Source organism: Phytophthora infestans, genomic scaffold, assembly GCF_000142945.1.
Source record: "Phytophthora infestans T30-4 supercont1.4 genomic scaffold, whole genome shotgun sequence".
In the NCBI taxonomy this organism is placed as follows: Eukaryota; Oomycota; class Peronosporomycetes; order Peronosporales; family Peronosporaceae; genus Phytophthora; species Phytophthora infestans.
The window spans coordinates 3,458,988-3,475,131 of record NW_003303755.1 but is presented as its reverse complement, the minus strand read 5'-3'; the positions used below and the strand labels follow the sequence as shown (position 1 = coordinate 3,475,131).

The following is a 16,144-nucleotide window of genomic DNA, read 5'->3' as shown; positions in this document are numbered from 1 at the left end:
GCAGCACGATCTGGCTGCTGCTATTGTCAAAATTGCGAAGGCCAATGCTGCCGCTAGCAAGAACGGGAAGAATGACGCTCAGACTGTTGCCCATACTGTTACGTGTAGATCGCAGCCACCGAAGAAGTCAGTTTCGAGCTCATTGCCTTCCGATGGGAAAAAGCAGGCTAAACAGACACGATTCCCAGAGCAGATCAAGGCTATTTGTGTTGAGCTCTGGAAACCTTTGCACCGCCGAGCAGGAGGAACTTTTTTCTAAGGCTCGGCTTACGATAAATACTCGTTGTTCGACGATTTGTGGCAATCCTGTCTTGATAAACTTAACATGACTTATCCACTCAGGCAGTTATATTATCTTCAAGGACGTGATCGACTTTACAGCTGCAATGTTTAAGGAAGTTGACTGGCACAGTATTATATCTGGGATAATTTATTTCTGTGTGCGAACGCACTAAGAGGCTCGGCCAGATAGCAGTTTGAAATGCCCTCGGCATCTTATGTAAGCCATCCTTCGATCTGTGGACTTCCCATACATGTTTTTGCAGCGAACTCGCAGGTCGCCGGCGGATTCCACTTTGTAATTGAATCCATCGAGCATAACAACAAACGAAAATGGGGGTTGGCGCAAGTGTTAGCGCTCATCGCAGCCACCCGAAATTCTCCAAACAGTATTGCCGCATCATCAAGCGTTACATGCCTCACTTTCCAGTCACTGAACCATCCGACAAATGCTGATCGACTGGTAGCTTTCGAGCACTGGGAGCGAGTCTTCAAGGAAAACATCCAGACCGACGCTCACCACGCTGTTGGGTCCGGCACCAAGATTGGGCTTCTTTATGAGAACTTTTACAGGTATCTCTTCGAGAACTATCCGCACATGAAACCTCTTTTCCAAGCCTCGGTTCAGATTCAGAGCCGCGTGATCGTGCATATCAGCAGCGGTATGAAGTCGCTCTTGTCATCAGAGGATCTCGCCTAGAAGGTGATGAATCTCGCACTGGTACATCTCAAGATTGGAGTGAAACCAGACGATTTTGACCCACTCGGAGACTCGCTCATTCAAGCGATGCGACTTACATGCGGACGACTGGAATGAGAAGATCGAATTGGCTTGGAAGAGAATCTACTGCCATGCATCAATCCTGATCTTGGTTAACATTCCTGATCTCGACCTCACTGGATCGGATGACGACTACTAACAACATTCGAGCTTGAACAACACAATGAGTGGTTCAATGGGTGTACTTAAGTAAATGAGATCAATACAGTTTTCCCAATTTTTTGCTTTGTGATAACAGAGTTTTCCGGGCTGCACATTGGGTATAACTTGTTACGGGTGGCTCACCCCCTTTTTCTTGGCCACGAGCATCTGAATTTCAGCTCGGAAAGCAGTTTTTGCTAGATCTCCTCGTCATGGTTTTTAGCGTTCGGGTTTGCTCCATTCTCCAGTAAGAAACGTGCGATATCCTCGTAGCCTTCTGTGATTGCCAAGTGCAGAGGGGTGTTGCCTCCGACATCGCGAGTGTTGACTTTTGCACCATGATCAAGAAGAAGAGCAATGATCACTGTAGAACCGCATAGCAAAAAAACAGAAAAACACCGTTTGCTGAGCTTTAAAAAACATTTTTGGCAGCAATGTACAAATAAAGCGAACCTGGACTTGGTTTGCCTCCAATAGCACGCATCAGCGGGGTACTGCCCGTATTATCCTGCCGCATTAAAACACACCACGTAGTAGAACAGTTAGTGCGACCACAGTGATCTGGTAAGTGTACGCTCATCGCACCGCTTGGTTGACGTCACGAGTATAGTCCAGTAATAACTCGGCGATCTCTTGACGTCCTGTATTCCAGCAACACGGATTAGCTATCAGCAACGATTCTACACCTAATTGCTCATCTGGGTAGCTATGCTCGCAGCATACCTCGATAATAGTGCAACGGGATCTGTCCGTTTTCATTGGGGAGGTTCGCATCTGCACCTCTGAGAAACATCGATGGGCGCATCAATTAAAGACCAAAAATACGACATACAGTAGCTTTTGAGCCAGCACTTACTTGCTCAGCAAAAGACCAACGATATCTCCGTGGCCTGCAGATGCAGCGCTCATGAGCGGTGTCCACCCGGCGTCGTCCTGCACATTTACAGTGGTCTTCGCACGTTCCAGGAGGAACTCTGCCACGTCTAGACGCCCTGTCGCACAGGCCCAATGCAATGGCGTGCGCTCGTCCTCATCCTTAACGTCCAAATTATAGTCACTCTCTAGCAGATTATGGAGCTTGGTCACGTCGCCAGCCTTCACCGCCGCGTGTGTCTCCGATTCCATGCCTTGTCAAAGATCGAAATAGAATGAAGTAACGGTAATGCAAATTTTGCAATAGATGATTAACCTCAAATTTATGTGGCTACATTTTCACCTCATTTAACGTTTCCGCTCCAGTCAAATACTGGTGCATTGCAACGTTTGCCGACGATGAAAAGCTCCACGGACTCGGCGCAGGCTTCTGCTGGTGTGGCCGGTAGCTATTCGACCCGCTTGGGTCTCTCCAAGAGCTGGCGCACCGTTAAAAGCCACGCGGGCGTGTATACAGGCGGCAAGGTGGAGCTCTTCAATGGCCGCACTAGCGCTGACTCAGAGCCTCGCGCGCTAATGGCCTGTATGCTGCACGACGACGTGGCCATCATCGACGCTGAGACCGGAGAGCTTCAGCGCACTTTGCAACAAGACGTAGAGGACGAGGAGGCAAAGGAGTCGTTCGTGGTATTCACTGTACGGCCGGGGAAGAAGAATCAGCTTGTGACTGCTGGTCGTAACCTGCTGCTGCGCGTGTGGGATCTGGACACGTTTAAATGCGTGCGCACTATCAAGGCCCATGAAACACCGGTGCTGGCAATGGGCTTTGACCCGTCGGGTACGCTGCTAGCCACTGGTGGTAGCGACCGCACAGTCAAAGTCTTCGACGTTGACAAGGGCTTCTGCACACACAACTTCCGCGGCCATGCGGGTATTGTAACGCTCGTGCAGTTCCACCCTGATGCAGCTCGACTATCTCTCGTGTCGGCCAGTGATGACGCCACTGTGCGTGTCTGGGACTTGTACACGCAGAAGCAAGTGGCGTGCATCCAGGACCACATGAGTCTGGTGACCAGCGTGGCATTCTCGGAAGATGGCTACACTATGTTGTCTGCTGGGCGTGACAAGGTGGTCAACTTTTGGGATTTAAGAGATCAGAAGCTCAGCAAGACGGTGCTGGTGCATGAAGCAGTAGAAGGTCTCGTAGTGGTGCCGTCGACTTTCAAATGCATCACAAGTAACAAGTCTCAGGATGACAAGGCAATTCACTTCTTGACTGCTGGAGACAAGGGCGCGTTGCGGCTTTGGCGTAGCAGTGGCAGTACGTGCGAGACGCTGTTCACGCAGAAGTCGGATGCCTCGTCAGCGCTTACTTACAAGGATCTACTGCTGAGTACTACCCGCCGCGAGGTTGTGATCGTGTCTTCCGAGCAGAATTTCCTGGTATTCGACGAGAAACTGACTCGTCGGACGCAGATTATCGGCTATAACGACGATATCCTCAACCTCAAGTACATCCCGAAGGCTGACGCGAGTGGAGAACCGTCGGATGTGCTCGCTGTGGCCACCAACAGCGAACAGATCCGTCTTCTGAACCGTAGCACGTTGTCGTGCGAACTTCTTTCAGGTCACACAGATATTGTCATGGCTTTGGCGGTATCTCCAGATGGACGCTGGCTTGTGAGTGCTTCCAAAGATCGCACTGCTAGACTTTGGGACTTACGACCTACTGGTGGCAAGAAGATGGGCAAGACTTTGCCACGCTGTGTGGCTACTTGTGCGGGCCACACAGAGGCTCTCGGCGCTGTTGCCATCTCACAGCGTGCTTCTAGCTTCGCCACTGGCGCTGCTTTTTTTGTTACCGGTAGCTCGGACAAGACGCTCAAGATGTGGAGTCTGCAGCCGCTTGCTGGCGCGTACGCTACTCCTGCCAAGCCTGCATCGACAGAGCTGACCATTTCTACGCTTGGTGCTGTTAAAGCTCACGACAAGGACGTGAACGCTCTCGCTGTGGCGCCGAACGACCGCTTCATTGCCAGTGCGTCCCAGGATAAACTCATCAAGGTGTGGCACTCGCAACAAGCTGGTGCCGGTCGTATTTTGACGCTGGCTGGTGTGTGTCGAGGCCACAAACGCGGTGTCTGGGCTGTGGAGTTTTCCCCCGTCGACCAGTGCCTTGCATCTGCCAGTGGTGACAAGACTGTGAAAGTGTGGTCTGCCAAGGACTTTTCGTGCTTGAAAACGTTCGAAGGCCACACTGCGTCTGTGCTGAATGTGCAGTTTGCTTGTGCTGGTATGCAGCTCCTGTCTGCCGGTGCTGACGGACTAGTTAAGCTCTGGACCATCAAGAGCAACGAGTGCGAAGCAACGCTGGACAATCACGAGGACAAGATCTGGGCTCTAGCTGTTGCCAAGGACAGTTCCGAGATGGTTAGCGGTGGTGCCGACTCGACTATCAATCTCTGGCAAGACTTCACGGAAGAAGAGGAGCGTGCGCAACAAGACGACAGAGACGCCAAGCTACTGAAGGAACAGGAACTCTTCAACTGTCTCCGTAACAACAAGCTGCTGGAAGCCGTGCAGCTCGCATTCGAGCTCAACCACCCGAACCGCATGCTACAGATTTTCCGTGACCTGCTTGAAGGACCGCGACACAAGGACCAGCCTGTTCTCCCGGGAGGTAAGCCTATTGATCCCGACAACTTTTCGCCCGAGGACATCTTTGCGCCGGTGGTACTGAGTCTGGAAGATGAACAACTCACGACGCTCATGGAGTGGCTACGGGACTGGAACACGAACGCTCGTAACACGAGTGTCTGTCAAGTACTGGTGAGCACGATTCTGCGTGAAGTGCCTCCCAGTCGCCTGAAATCGCTGGAAGGTGCTGCCAAGACAGTGGAGGCGCTGATTGCCTACAGCGAGCGTCACTTTCAGCGTATTGATCGTATGCTGCAGAAGTCTTACCTCGTGGACTTTAGTATCGTGACCATGAAGAGCTTACTGCCGATTGGTGAAAGTGACTCGGTTGCTGAGAAGACGGACAGCGATAGCGAAGGGGAAGAAGAGGAAGTGAAGACCAAACAGCCACGGAAGCGTGGCAAGGCTGTTGTCACTGGGAACACCAAGAAGCAGCGAGTGTAAGTTTGACCCCTCATAGAGCCCTCGATTTTTCATTTGCCTTTCTCCTTGTCAAGAGCCTCCTTGCCTTCTGACCTGCCGTAGATTTTCATTGTCGTAAGGAAAAGTTCCTCCAATCCGGCATCTCGACACGCTGTGGCCAAGTCCGACATGCCATTCTCGGGGTATTCATGAAAGCTGCGTGGTAGTCTCCTCAAAGAGTCGATGTCTCCTGAACTACCCTCTTCTAGCTCCTCTGTTTGCTTTCCACGTACAGTAATATGTTTCCATCGTAAATGCTGCAGTCGACGCACATATTCCTGAACGTTGGGCTCGAGTCCTTCGACGATCACGACGCCTGGCCAGCCAATCTTGCTAAACCCACCAAGCTGTAGTTCGGACGCCCATTCCTTTACAACTCGCCGCTTGTTGGACGCAATTATGTGGTGGAAGTAAATAGCGCGTCGACCTAATGTCACGGGCGTTGACGTTTCTTCGGCAGCGGCTGCTGTGCTTTGTACGTCGACTGTAGAGCTATTAGCCTCTACTTGCGTTAGAAATTCGTGCATCAACTGATATAGCTGCAGTCCCGCCACTTCTTGGTTGTTACATGCAGCAGTTGTCAGCTCTTCTAGCTCAGTGTTCAAGCGTTCCATCTCGGCACGTGACAGCTGAGGGCAGTTCACCTCGAACAGCATTGGGTCGGCTTTTGGGTATCCTAGAGGACACGCGAGCGTCAAAGATGGCACATCACGACCAAAAGCTAGATCCTGCAAAGCACGAGGTGGAATACGAATCAGTGGCAAGTTTGTCATCAGTAGGAATACAGCTGAGCACCTTGTAGTAAAGAGTGTAGTGGATTTGGCTTGCAGGACGTGAGAGTTTGTCGGTTCTATTGCTCTCAGCGACAAACTCCTCGAGTGCTGATTCAGCTGCCTCATCGACCTTCAGCTCGTCGCTATTAGGAAACATGCTGAGCATGCATTCGAGTTCCTCGAGCTGCTGCTGCGCTGTCGACAGCCCGCCATCTTCCAACTTTACCGTTTCCATTTGAAGGGAAAGTAAAGTATGAAGTTAGCTGAGTGATTTGATTTGCAAGTTATATATCCACGCTCCAGTATTTTATCTACACTGCGTTGACTAGAGGAGCATTGGCCGTCTGCTCGTTGAAGAGCATGGCAATCTGCTCGAACGTGAGCCCGGTAGTTTCTGGAACCTACAAGTAAGCGTCATTAGCTGCAACACCATAAAAAGATGAAGCTCCCAACGAACCTTGAAGTAAACGAAACCAAGCGAAGTAGCTGTAAGTGCACTGTAAAGCAGGAAGGCGTTTCCAGTCCCAAAGGCGTGGAAAACCGAGAGAAGCGTCTGGTTGACTAGTGCACTGCCCAGCCAGAACGTGCCAAACGTAAGACCCATCCCAATGGAGCGGAATTCGTCCGGCAGAATCTCCGAGCACACGACCCACATCAATGGAGCCCAGCTCAGATTCCAGGCGAAGATGAACACATAGAGGTTCCATTCGCCGATCGTCTGCACAGTTTCCGAGTGTGTCGAGCTGAGGGTCCAAAAGCAAACGGCGAAAATGAAGTGGCAGATCAGCATCAAGCTAGTTCCGATGATCAGGAGGTGGCGACGACCAACGCGGTCCACCACAGCAACAGCTGAACAAACGCCTGCAAGCTTGGCAATGCCAACCCAAATCTCCTTGCTAAGGGAGGAGACCTGATGGGCATTTTCCATTTGCAGTCCATCGAGGATGTAGCTCGAATAATACAGCATCGCATTCGCTGCCGTCAAGATGTGGCAGAATGCGATGGTGACGCAGAACAGTACGCGTCTACGGATACGAAATCACTTCGATGAGAGCGATACAACTTGCCACCAACCCATTGCACGTACTTTCGAGTTAGCCCGTCCGTCACAAGTTCGCTCATTGCGTGAATAAAGCTTTCATGGAATGTCTGTACATGCACTCAAATCCACATTAAAAGCAGCAGAATCATCGTTCCTCCGGCACAAACGCACCCCAATGTCCAGGTGTGCTCGGATGATCTCTTGCGATGCTTCTTCGCTGTAAAGCAATCGTTTAAGAACAGCACTTGCTTCCTTCGTCCGATATTTCTGGAGACAGAAGGAGAGTTAGATTGCCTGTTTATCCTAATTTCTCCATTCGAACTAACCGAAATTAACCATCGAGGGGATTCTGGCAGGAATGGCATCCCAACCTGGACATTAGAAGAAGGTACGGATTAGCTCGGACAGCTCAGTATGAGTACAAGTGATAAACAAGTGGGTACCAATTGCACAATTGGGGGGAAGAGGGTCATGCCAAGCATCTTTCGCCAGTCATCCTATCCAGATACACTGATGAGTTAGCCATCATCTCATTAGGCATTGAACACATCCAGTTTTGCTCCGATAGTACCTTACTGCCTTGTAGAGAAGAGCTTACAACGACGGATACAAGGCAACCGAAGCATACCATAACCTGATTCATCCAACCGCGGCATTGTTAGCCGCCATCCAGTTTGCAGAGGGAGAAGTAGATGTCTTCCGAACGCACCTCGCTGATTGTCACCAACGCACCACGAGTCTTTGGCTGGGCAATTTCAGCCACGTACGTTGAGACGCAAGGTCCGCTGCTTCCGACAGCTAGACCCGCAACGAATCGGCCAACCAGCATTGTCTGTAGTGACCCGGCAAAAGTCATGAACAGCGATCCCGATAAGAAGAGTGCGGCAGTGATCAAGTTCGCGGGTTTGCGTCCAACCCTGCATAAATTACAGTCACAAGGCTATCAGCATGAGTGCAGCATGGTAAGGGCTTTCTGTGATGCTCGTACCAATCCGCAACGACGCCACCCACAAGCGACCCGATCACAGCGCCAAGCATGAGCGTACTCACGATACTCTGTGCCGAAGTGGCCGAGAGTGCAAAATCCTAAATGATACAGCGACAAAAACACTAGCCTTAATAACGATTCAACGCTATAAGATCACTCACTGAAGCATTGGTCACCTGCTGGATGAGTGGCAACGCCACCACCATGACGCACAAGTCATAGCCAAATAGAAATCCCGACAACGCACTGAGTCCGCAGATCCAGGCCTGCACACCGCTAAAAGATCTCCATTGATGTCTCTCCTTCAGGTGCAATGCATTGCTGCCTATTACAGCGTAGCCAGCGGACCGAGGTGCCGTGACGCGGTGCTGAACCATTGTTAACTGCTACGCTTGCACTGTAGCGGAGCGACCTCTACAAACCAATGTAATGTATCTATATCGACTTAGCTACCATTTTGGTGATCCAAAATTCAAATTCAAAAGTTGGCGCCGCAGTGTCAAAATGGACGAAGCTGCCCCACCGTCGCCCACTCCGGCGTCCGGAAGCTTGCCGGAGCTAACACGAAGGCTGCAAGGCGAGCGGGATGCTCTACGTATAGAGGTGGAAGAGCTGACGCGTCGACTAGCGCAGGAACGCACTGCTCGATCCACACTAGAAAACGAGGCGCAACTGCGCGAACTGGAGTTGCGTCACGTGCAGCAACGCTGCACCCAAGCAGCGCAGCAGGCTCGTGACAAGCAGATGGCGCTGGAAAAGGAGCTGGAGGACGAGGTGGCCATGCACAAGATGGCAGTACTGGGCAGGAACGCCGCTACACAGAAGAACACGACGCTGGCCGCAGAGCTTAAAACCATGGAGACCAAGTGGAAGAAGGAGCTAGAGAAGAAGGAAATTGCCATGGCAGAAGCTGAATTAGCTGCGGATGAGATCCAAAAGCTTAAAGCAGATCGAGATCAGCTCGTACAACGCACAGAGAGCGACGCTAAACGTGTACGAGAACTGTGGCAGCAGATCGCACGAGAACATGAAGTAAAAGTGGGAGCTCTCAAACAGGAACTAGACAATGCTCGACAAATGTCGATAGATGTGGAGGTTGCAGTGAGTGGGTTTCGTCAAAAAATCGAGAAACTTGAGGAAATGCTGCAGAAGACGAGGGAAGAAAAGACGGCGCTACAGGAACAGCTCGCTGCGGCTACGAGTAAAACATCACGTTCGCTAGAGCAGCAGGAGCTGGATCGCCTAAAGGAAAAAAGCTGGGGGAACAAACAGCACCGCACAGCGTTAAAATTGCAACAAGCTACTAGTGATTGCAAATTACACGCACAACGAGAAGAGGCGGCTGTCAAAGAACGGGACGCGGCGGTGCTGGCAGCACGCAAAGCCAAGGAAGTTATGGAGGAACGTACCGAGGAGTTATTAGCTCTCAAAACCGAGTTCGCAGACCTTTTAGATAAAAATGAGCTGCTGGCCACGCAATTCAAGCAATCAGCTCGTGAACGGGAGGCAAAACTCATACGTCGCACCCAGCAGCTTCGTGACGGTAAGCGCTGTGCCGAGGAACTGGCACAGCTACGACGAAAAGAGGTATCTGGGTACTTGCAAGTAATTTATGCAGTGAACGCTAGGCTCACCGAAGTCCAAGAGCTCAACGGAGCTACTCAAAGCAACGCCTGGTCATTGCCTCAGGATGCTAGCAAGTCGAAAACTTCATTATGTATCTATCGCCATTAAAAAATCTCGGACTTTATTGTGGATACTGCAAAAAAGAGGAGAACAACATCGTCGCGATCACGCACGTTCATCTACACGATTCCTTGCTCTAAAAACGGCTCGTTAGCACGCACACGGTCAAAGCTGAAGCGAGAGCAGTCGATAGTCTTGAATTCGTCATGGAGGACCAGCTCGGAAATTGCACGACCGGCAGCAGGTGATTGCTGCAGACCGTGTCCGCTGAATCCATTGACAAGGTACATGTTAGGGACGTCCGGGTGCAGGCCGATGATAGCGTTCTGGTCGAGAGTGTTGTAGTCGTAGTATCCTGCCCATGCACTAAGAACCTTGATAGCCTCGAAGCTCTTGACACGGTGGGCAATAGTAGGCCAGATCTGATCCTCGAAATGGTCGTGATCCGGGAAATCTAACTCGTCTGTGGACTGTCCATCGTAGTCATCCTCAGGCTCAGGAGACCAACCACAGACGAATCGACCACCAGCTCCCTCACGTCGAAAGTAAACGCCATTGGGGTCCACTACAAGCGGCGTCGCGGCATCTCCCTTCCAGATTTCTTCGGCGTCGCAGTGGAAGGCGAACATGGAGCGCTTGCGAGGTTTAACCGGGTAGTCGAAGCTACCACAAGCCTCCAACAGCTTACTCGACCAGCATCCCGCTGCGTTCACGACAACACCAGCACGAACTGAGTTGAAGCGCATGTCACCACATTCAGGCGAGTTCGTGACCTCAATGTGCACTTTTTCAATCTGGTTCTGTCCCCCCAGATCAAAGTGTTTAACTTCGCCTTCCAGCACATCCACACCCAAAGCAACACTCTTTCGTTTCATGGCATTGAGGAAAGCCCAGGGGTCGAACCATCCCTGGTCCTTCATGCCCAAAATGGCTTGCTCGACACCGTCCGTGTTGATCCACGGGAAGCGCTTCTTGAGAGCCACAGGGTCAAGCAACTGCACGTCGGCACCCGTGGCCTTTTGCGTCGCGTAGTTCTGGTGAAGCACATCTAAACCGCGTTCACTGGCCAAGAACATGTAGCCACCTTCGACGAATTGCACGTCGGGAGCGTCATGACCGTCCACCTTCATGTTGGTGCCAATGTTGCTCAAGAACTCAGTGCCGTAAAGGCTCATCTGGATATTCTCCGTCTCCGAGAATTGGTGGCGGATGCCGCCAGCCGATAGTATAGCCGATGCGTATTTGTACTGCATCACCGGAGCGACAGAGTTAGTCGCGTGCAACATATAACAAAGAGCAGCACTGACGTACGCAGGGATCCTTCTCCACCACAGCGATCTTGAGGTTGGGAGCGGCGGTGACAAGGTGGTAGGCGGTGGAGAAGCCCATGACGCCTCCACCCGCGACTACCACATCATAGTACGGCGTATCATCGGTCGATACGGAGCTTGCAAAGCGAAGACCACGCTTGGCCAATGCGCGAGTCAGTCCAGCAGTCTGCAGTCTGTAAAACGCACACACAGCGTCAGCGAGCAGCTAGGCAATGGAGAAGAAGCAGGAGTAGATCGTCACGCACTTCTTGGTTGCCAGCATCGTGGAGAATTGAGAAGTGAGCCCATGCGGAGGCCGCGCGGCGTCAGGGAAGCTCCGTCATGGGCACTTGCACTTGGCAATTGGGATGCGACTGCTCAAGGTGCGCGTCACCACAGTCCAGAGAGGACAAAAACAGGGCTGTGTCGCCACTTCAATTTGCAAACATATAAATTTTTGTAAGAGGCTTTTTGAGCACATCTCCTTCAGTTCGAAGTCCAAACTGTGGATTGGACGATGGCAAAAGAGCATACTGCGATTGCGCACGAGAAGGCAGATTGAGCACAAATTTCTGCTTTATTTATATTATATAAATAAAGCAGAAATTTGTGCTCAATCTGCTATATTATAGCAATCGAAGCAGAAAATTGCATATTATTCATCCCACAATCAGCGCCGTGGGCACAGTCTTGCGAAGGTGAAATGGGTAAAAAAATAAGGTCGGACGCAGCAGGAGGCAACCATACATGGGAGGAGCGACATTCATTGTGGTTTTGGGTATTTCATTGCATGTACGTAGCCATGGGTACGAGGAAGAGGTTCTGGGCTACTCCATCACAAAGCGCGACACCTGGTCTTGGCGAATGACCTCTTGCAGCGCGTCTACCTTGTCAAACATACCGAACTGGCCGCCTGTGTGCACGAACAGGATAGTCTTCCCCACAAATTTCTGAAAGCACACAACAACATTGGTGGTTAGCACCGGCAGCGAAGGCTGTATTTTCCTAACGCTTCTTACCTCTGGCGCTTCGTTCAATTCGCGAATAAGGTGGAAGAGCGCCTTGCCGGAGTAAACGGGGTCCATTAACACACCGGTCTTGCGACTCACACTGTAGATGAACTCAAGCTCCTTCTTCGTGCTGCGAGCGTAGCCGGTGCCCTGCGCGTTGGTGATCTGGAGAAACTGCCTCGACAAAATGTCGGACGGTGCTCCCATGGCGGGCAGGATCTGACCGTCGATGTGGCCGTGAAAATACTCGTCGCTGTCGCAAACAATATACGCGTGCGCTAAATTGCCACGACAAAGCACACGTATTAAACCCACATTTGAGCGAATGTATCCGATACGAGTAAGGTTCACAAATGCCGTACCAGGAGTCTTCGTGTCAAAGTTTAGAGCTGCATCTGGGTGGGCCTCAGCGTACAGATACGACCCCAGCCCAATACCAGTAGCTGTTCCTCCGCTTCCGCAAGCAAACGCAATATCCGTGACTGGGAGATTGAGATCCTTTTATTTTCACACGGATCGAATATTCAGGTTTGAATTTTGTTCGTCTCAGTGCCCCCAGCCGAATTTTTTCAACACAAACCTTAATTTGGTGATTGATTTCGTCAATGGCTTGAATGTATCCCCACGTGCCGAGACCATTGCTCCCACCGACCGGAATCGCGTACGGACGACGTCCTTCGTTCCGTAGTCGGTCACAAGTGCGCTAAGAAGCACAGCATAGCAGATTGGTTAGCATTGCGAGATGATACAACCATCAACTAAGGCCACTCACCTTAATCATAGCTTCACTGCCGCATTTGCCGTACTCCTGACGAGACATTTGGATGAGGTTGGCGTCCAACATACTATATATCACAGCAATAGCGGTAATCCTCCACCCCGGTCGGAAACACTCTCTCAGCATCATTACCGGTCGAACAGCACATTGCCCACCAGTCCTGGGTCCTCGTCAGGCTTGTTAGTGCGTAGCAGCAGATACGAATCCAACCCGAGCATCCTTGCGACGGCAGCAGTGGCTCTGCAATGGTTACTCTGCATGCCCCCGCACGTAACGATACAGTCCGCTTTTTGCTCCAGCGCCTCCGCTAGTAGGAATTCAAGTTTGCGTATCTTGTTGCCCGACGTTTCCATTCCGCTGAAGTCGTCGCGCTTGATGAGCATGCGCACACCATCAGGCAAACCCGGCGGCGAGAAGGGAAGAATGGGTGTCGGGAAATGACCCAGATGAAGCTTTTGCCCAGGGGGGCTACGCAGCGCAGATGCCCACGCTGGCGGCACGAACGGGACAGACTTCAGCATCGTCAAGGGAATGATTCAAATGACATTTCCAGAATTAGCCAATCATCGTGCACAACTCTACAAGAACTTTAACGTTAGTTGGCATTATTGTGCTCACAGGTTGTGAGTCACAGGACAGAAGGACCTGTCTAGATGACTTAAGAGTATACTGTAGAAGCTACGGTAGCCCTACGCAGCTGGTCGATGTTGACCATGCCAAGGCTTCTATTACAGCAATAAATATTTAAGGATATTCGGCGCAACTTGTGGCCCAGAAAGTTTCTGGCAGAAACCCGAGTTTGCGCTATACGTGTGCTGCCAACGTGAATTGTACTACATGTATTATGTACGAAGTAGCAGCTTTAGCTCCTTTGACCCCAAATGTTAGAGCCTCCAGCGGTACTAGAATGGCCCCATATTTACGACATCGGGCCACTTCAACATTTCACGTTTTGTCACTTAGTTTAATCAAGGTAAACCAAAAGCTAAAAATGATCTTAACTTTCATCAAATCGTCACCTCTGCCTCACTTACCTCTGTACCGTACGTGGCGCACTCTTGATATGTCGGGCTTGTGGCTGCTCTCGTTGGCGGTGGTGCTGTGCTCCCTCTCCGGGGGCACTATAGCCGCCACGTACGAGCCCCCCTCGCGCTTCAGCGGATTCTCCAGTGACCGCTACGTCCGTCAGAGTCGCGTTGATCCCGAGCAAGTGGTGCCACTGGTCATCGGACTGCACCCAGACGACTTCAACGGGATGGAGCGAGTATTCTATCGTGTCTCCGACCCAGCGTACGTGCAATCGGCATTGTCGAGTATGTGGTTGCTAATACTGGCTAGAGAGTACTGACGATACCATCCAATTTACTGTTGTTTGTGAACTGAAGACACACTACGTACGGCCAATATCTCACTCAGGAGCAAACAGATCATCTCTCTCGGCCAGCTCATGGTGCACTTGGTGCAGTGCGCCACTGGGTCAGAGAATTCGCACACGAAAACAACGCAGGGGCATTTTCAACCACCTCAAACCTTTTCAAAATACCGATGAAGGTGAAGCACGCTGAGCGACTATTAAACACGCAGATCTACCACTACGAGGCACAGAAAACGAACAGTGCCCCCACCAGGAAGCGTCGAAGACTGATGCGAGCAGCAACTGATGTGTCAGTGCCGGAGCACCTGCAGGACTTTGTATCATTTCTGAGCGTAAATGCACATCCACTGGGGCTGCGAGCGCTGGGGGCTGCGACATCAGAGACGGCGGAATCGACAAATAATGGAGGGGGGACTTTGGCTCAAGTTCGACAGACGTACGGTATCCCGGACAACCTCGTGGTGACCAACCCAAGCAACACGCAATGCGTGCCGTCGTTCTATGATGAATCGTACGATCCCGCAGACCTGAAAACCTTCTTCTCCCAGTACTTGCCAGGTGAGAACCCGCCACCTATCATTGAAAAAGGAAGTCGGGTCAATAACCCCGAACACGCGAGTACGGAGGCATCACTGGACGTGCAGTACATCACAGGAGTTGGTCGTAACGCTACGACGTTTGTATGGACCATGAACGGCAGCAATCCGTACTCGTCGGAGGATGAGCCGTTTGTCGAGTTTGTGCAGGACGTCCTAGCATTGGAAAACCCTCCACTCGTCGTCTCGATCAGCTACTCGGACGACGAAGAGCATATCTTCGATGTCTCGCCAGGATATGCACGTACCCTGGACACGCTTCTTATCAAGATGGGTCTGCGTGGAATTACAGTTCTCATTGCCGGCGGTGACGATGGTGTTACTGGCCTACGTCCTGAGTTCGAGAAGGTGCCAGTCGAGGAAATGTGCAAGAAGAGTGGCCCGCAGTGGCCGTCCTCAAGTCCGTACATCACTACGGTGGGCGCCACGATGCTATTAACAAAAGCACAGCAAGCAGCAAAGTCATTCTTTCATACAAAAGAAGAGGTGATCTGTAGTGTCGAGAATGGAGGGATTATCACTTCTGGTGGCGGATTCTCCAACATCTACGCCATGCCAGAGTACCAGCGCACATCTGTCGAGAGATACTTAGCTACACGGAATATCCCAAACACTGCGGGCTTCTTCAATGCTAGCGGGCGTGCTTATCCAGACGTAGCCGCACTAGGCGCAGGCTTCCTCGTCTATATGAATGGCCGTCTATCGTCAGTGTCAGGGACGTCAGCGTCCACACCAGTCCTTGGCGCTATGGTGACGCTATGGAATGATATGCGGTTGAATGCTGGCAAGAGTCCATTAGGCTTTATCAATCCGCTTCTCTATTATCTGGCGGAGACGAACCCCAATGCATTCAACGATGTGGTGGTCGGTAACAATGGAGCCCCGCGTGGTGGTAACACTCCCTGCGATGACTCTTTCAGCGCTGCTGCTGGCTGGGACTCGGTTTCTGGAGTCGGCACACCCAATTTTCCTGTGATCTCCGAGTTCATCACAAACCTTGAGGATCACTTTAACGTGTCCCAATTGGGAGGAACGAACAACTCTGCTATGTCAGATGTAAACAACAATGCGGTGGCTACGACGAGTGGTATTGGTGAGATGAGTACGTTTACTATGGTACTTCTAGTTGCAGCAGTCGTGGCAAATGTGGCAATCGGCATCGTAGTGGTCGTCACGTTGGTGAAGCGGTGGAGGAACCAGTACACACCCCTCGACGATGTTGCTAGTGGCAATACCACTCCCACCGCTCCTGTCGATTCAACTGCAACACCCACCGCTCGCATGCAGCGGTTGGGATCAAATAGTGAAGATGATGTCGAGCTAAGTGAGATCAACTTGAATTAACGACGAGCA

The 16,144-nt window shown here is 51.4% G+C and overlaps 7 protein-coding genes across 7 annotated transcripts; 3 read left to right on the top strand and 4 right to left on the bottom strand.

Annotated features, from left to right (window-relative positions):
* Positions 1-1,398: 1,398 nt before the first annotated feature.
* Positions 1,399-2,326, bottom strand: PITG_03819 (26S proteasome non-ATPase regulatory subunit, putative; the record flags this gene model as incomplete). The annotated part of the gene is made up of 5 exons (XM_002906815.1): positions 1,399-1,529; positions 1,655-1,709; positions 1,787-1,842; positions 1,925-1,983; positions 2,058-2,326. The coding sequence occupies 5 exons, from the start codon at positions 2,324-2,326 to the stop codon at positions 1,399-1,401; spliced, it is 570 nt and encodes a 189-aa protein (XP_002906861.1).
* Positions 2,327-2,473: 147 nt separating this feature from the next.
* Positions 2,474-5,215, top strand: PITG_03818 (U3 small nucleolar RNA-associated protein, putative; the record flags this gene model as incomplete). The annotated part of the gene is made up of 1 exon (XM_002906814.1): positions 2,474-5,215. The coding sequence occupies one exon, from the start codon at positions 2,474-2,476 to the stop codon at positions 5,213-5,215; it is 2,742 nt and encodes a 913-aa protein (XP_002906860.1).
* Positions 5,216-5,666: 451 nt separating this feature from the next.
* PITG_03817 (Major Facilitator Superfamily (MFS)) lies at positions 5,667-8,242 on the bottom strand (the record flags this gene model as incomplete). The annotated part of the gene is made up of 10 exons (XM_002906813.1): positions 5,667-5,717; positions 5,878-5,961; positions 6,029-6,226; positions 6,324-6,407; positions 6,464-7,031; positions 7,094-7,155; positions 7,220-7,315; positions 7,758-7,965; positions 8,037-8,134; positions 8,198-8,242. The coding sequence occupies 10 exons, from the start codon at positions 8,240-8,242 to the stop codon at positions 5,667-5,669; spliced, it is 1,494 nt and encodes a 497-aa protein (XP_002906859.1).
* Positions 8,243-8,540: 298 nt separating this feature from the next.
* Positions 8,541-9,770, top strand: PITG_03816 (uncharacterized protein; the record flags this gene model as incomplete). Its single annotated transcript, XM_002906812.1, has 2 exons — positions 8,541-9,115; positions 9,194-9,770. 2 exons carry the CDS (start codon positions 8,541-8,543, stop codon positions 9,768-9,770), a joined length of 1,152 nt encoding a protein of 383 aa, XP_002906858.1.
* A 71-nt stretch (positions 9,771-9,841) lies between these two features.
* PITG_03815 (FAD-dependent oxidoreductase domain-containing protein, putative) lies at positions 9,842-11,392 on the bottom strand (the record flags this gene model as incomplete). The annotated part of the gene is made up of 3 exons (XM_002906811.1): positions 9,842-10,969; positions 11,034-11,226; positions 11,299-11,392. The coding sequence occupies 3 exons, from the start codon at positions 11,313-11,315 to the stop codon at positions 9,842-9,844; spliced, it is 1,338 nt and encodes a 445-aa protein (XP_002906857.1).
* A 467-nt stretch (positions 11,393-11,859) lies between these two features.
* PITG_03814 (D-cysteine desulfhydrase, putative) lies at positions 11,860-13,341 on the bottom strand (the record flags this gene model as incomplete). The annotated part of the gene is made up of 6 exons (XM_002906810.1): positions 11,860-11,982; positions 12,052-12,320; positions 12,405-12,540; positions 12,623-12,745; positions 12,815-12,887; positions 12,953-13,341. The coding sequence occupies 6 exons, from the start codon at positions 13,339-13,341 to the stop codon at positions 11,860-11,862; spliced, it is 1,113 nt and encodes a 370-aa protein (XP_002906856.1).
* Positions 13,342-13,883: 542 nt separating this feature from the next.
* On the top strand, positions 13,884-16,135 carry PITG_03813 (tripeptidyl-peptidase, putative; the record flags this gene model as incomplete). The annotated part of the gene is made up of 3 exons (XM_002906809.1): positions 13,884-14,110; positions 14,206-14,371; positions 14,453-16,135. The coding sequence occupies 3 exons, from the start codon at positions 13,884-13,886 to the stop codon at positions 16,133-16,135; spliced, it is 2,076 nt and encodes a 691-aa protein (XP_002906855.1).
* Between the last annotated feature and the right edge of the window lie 9 nt (positions 16,136-16,144).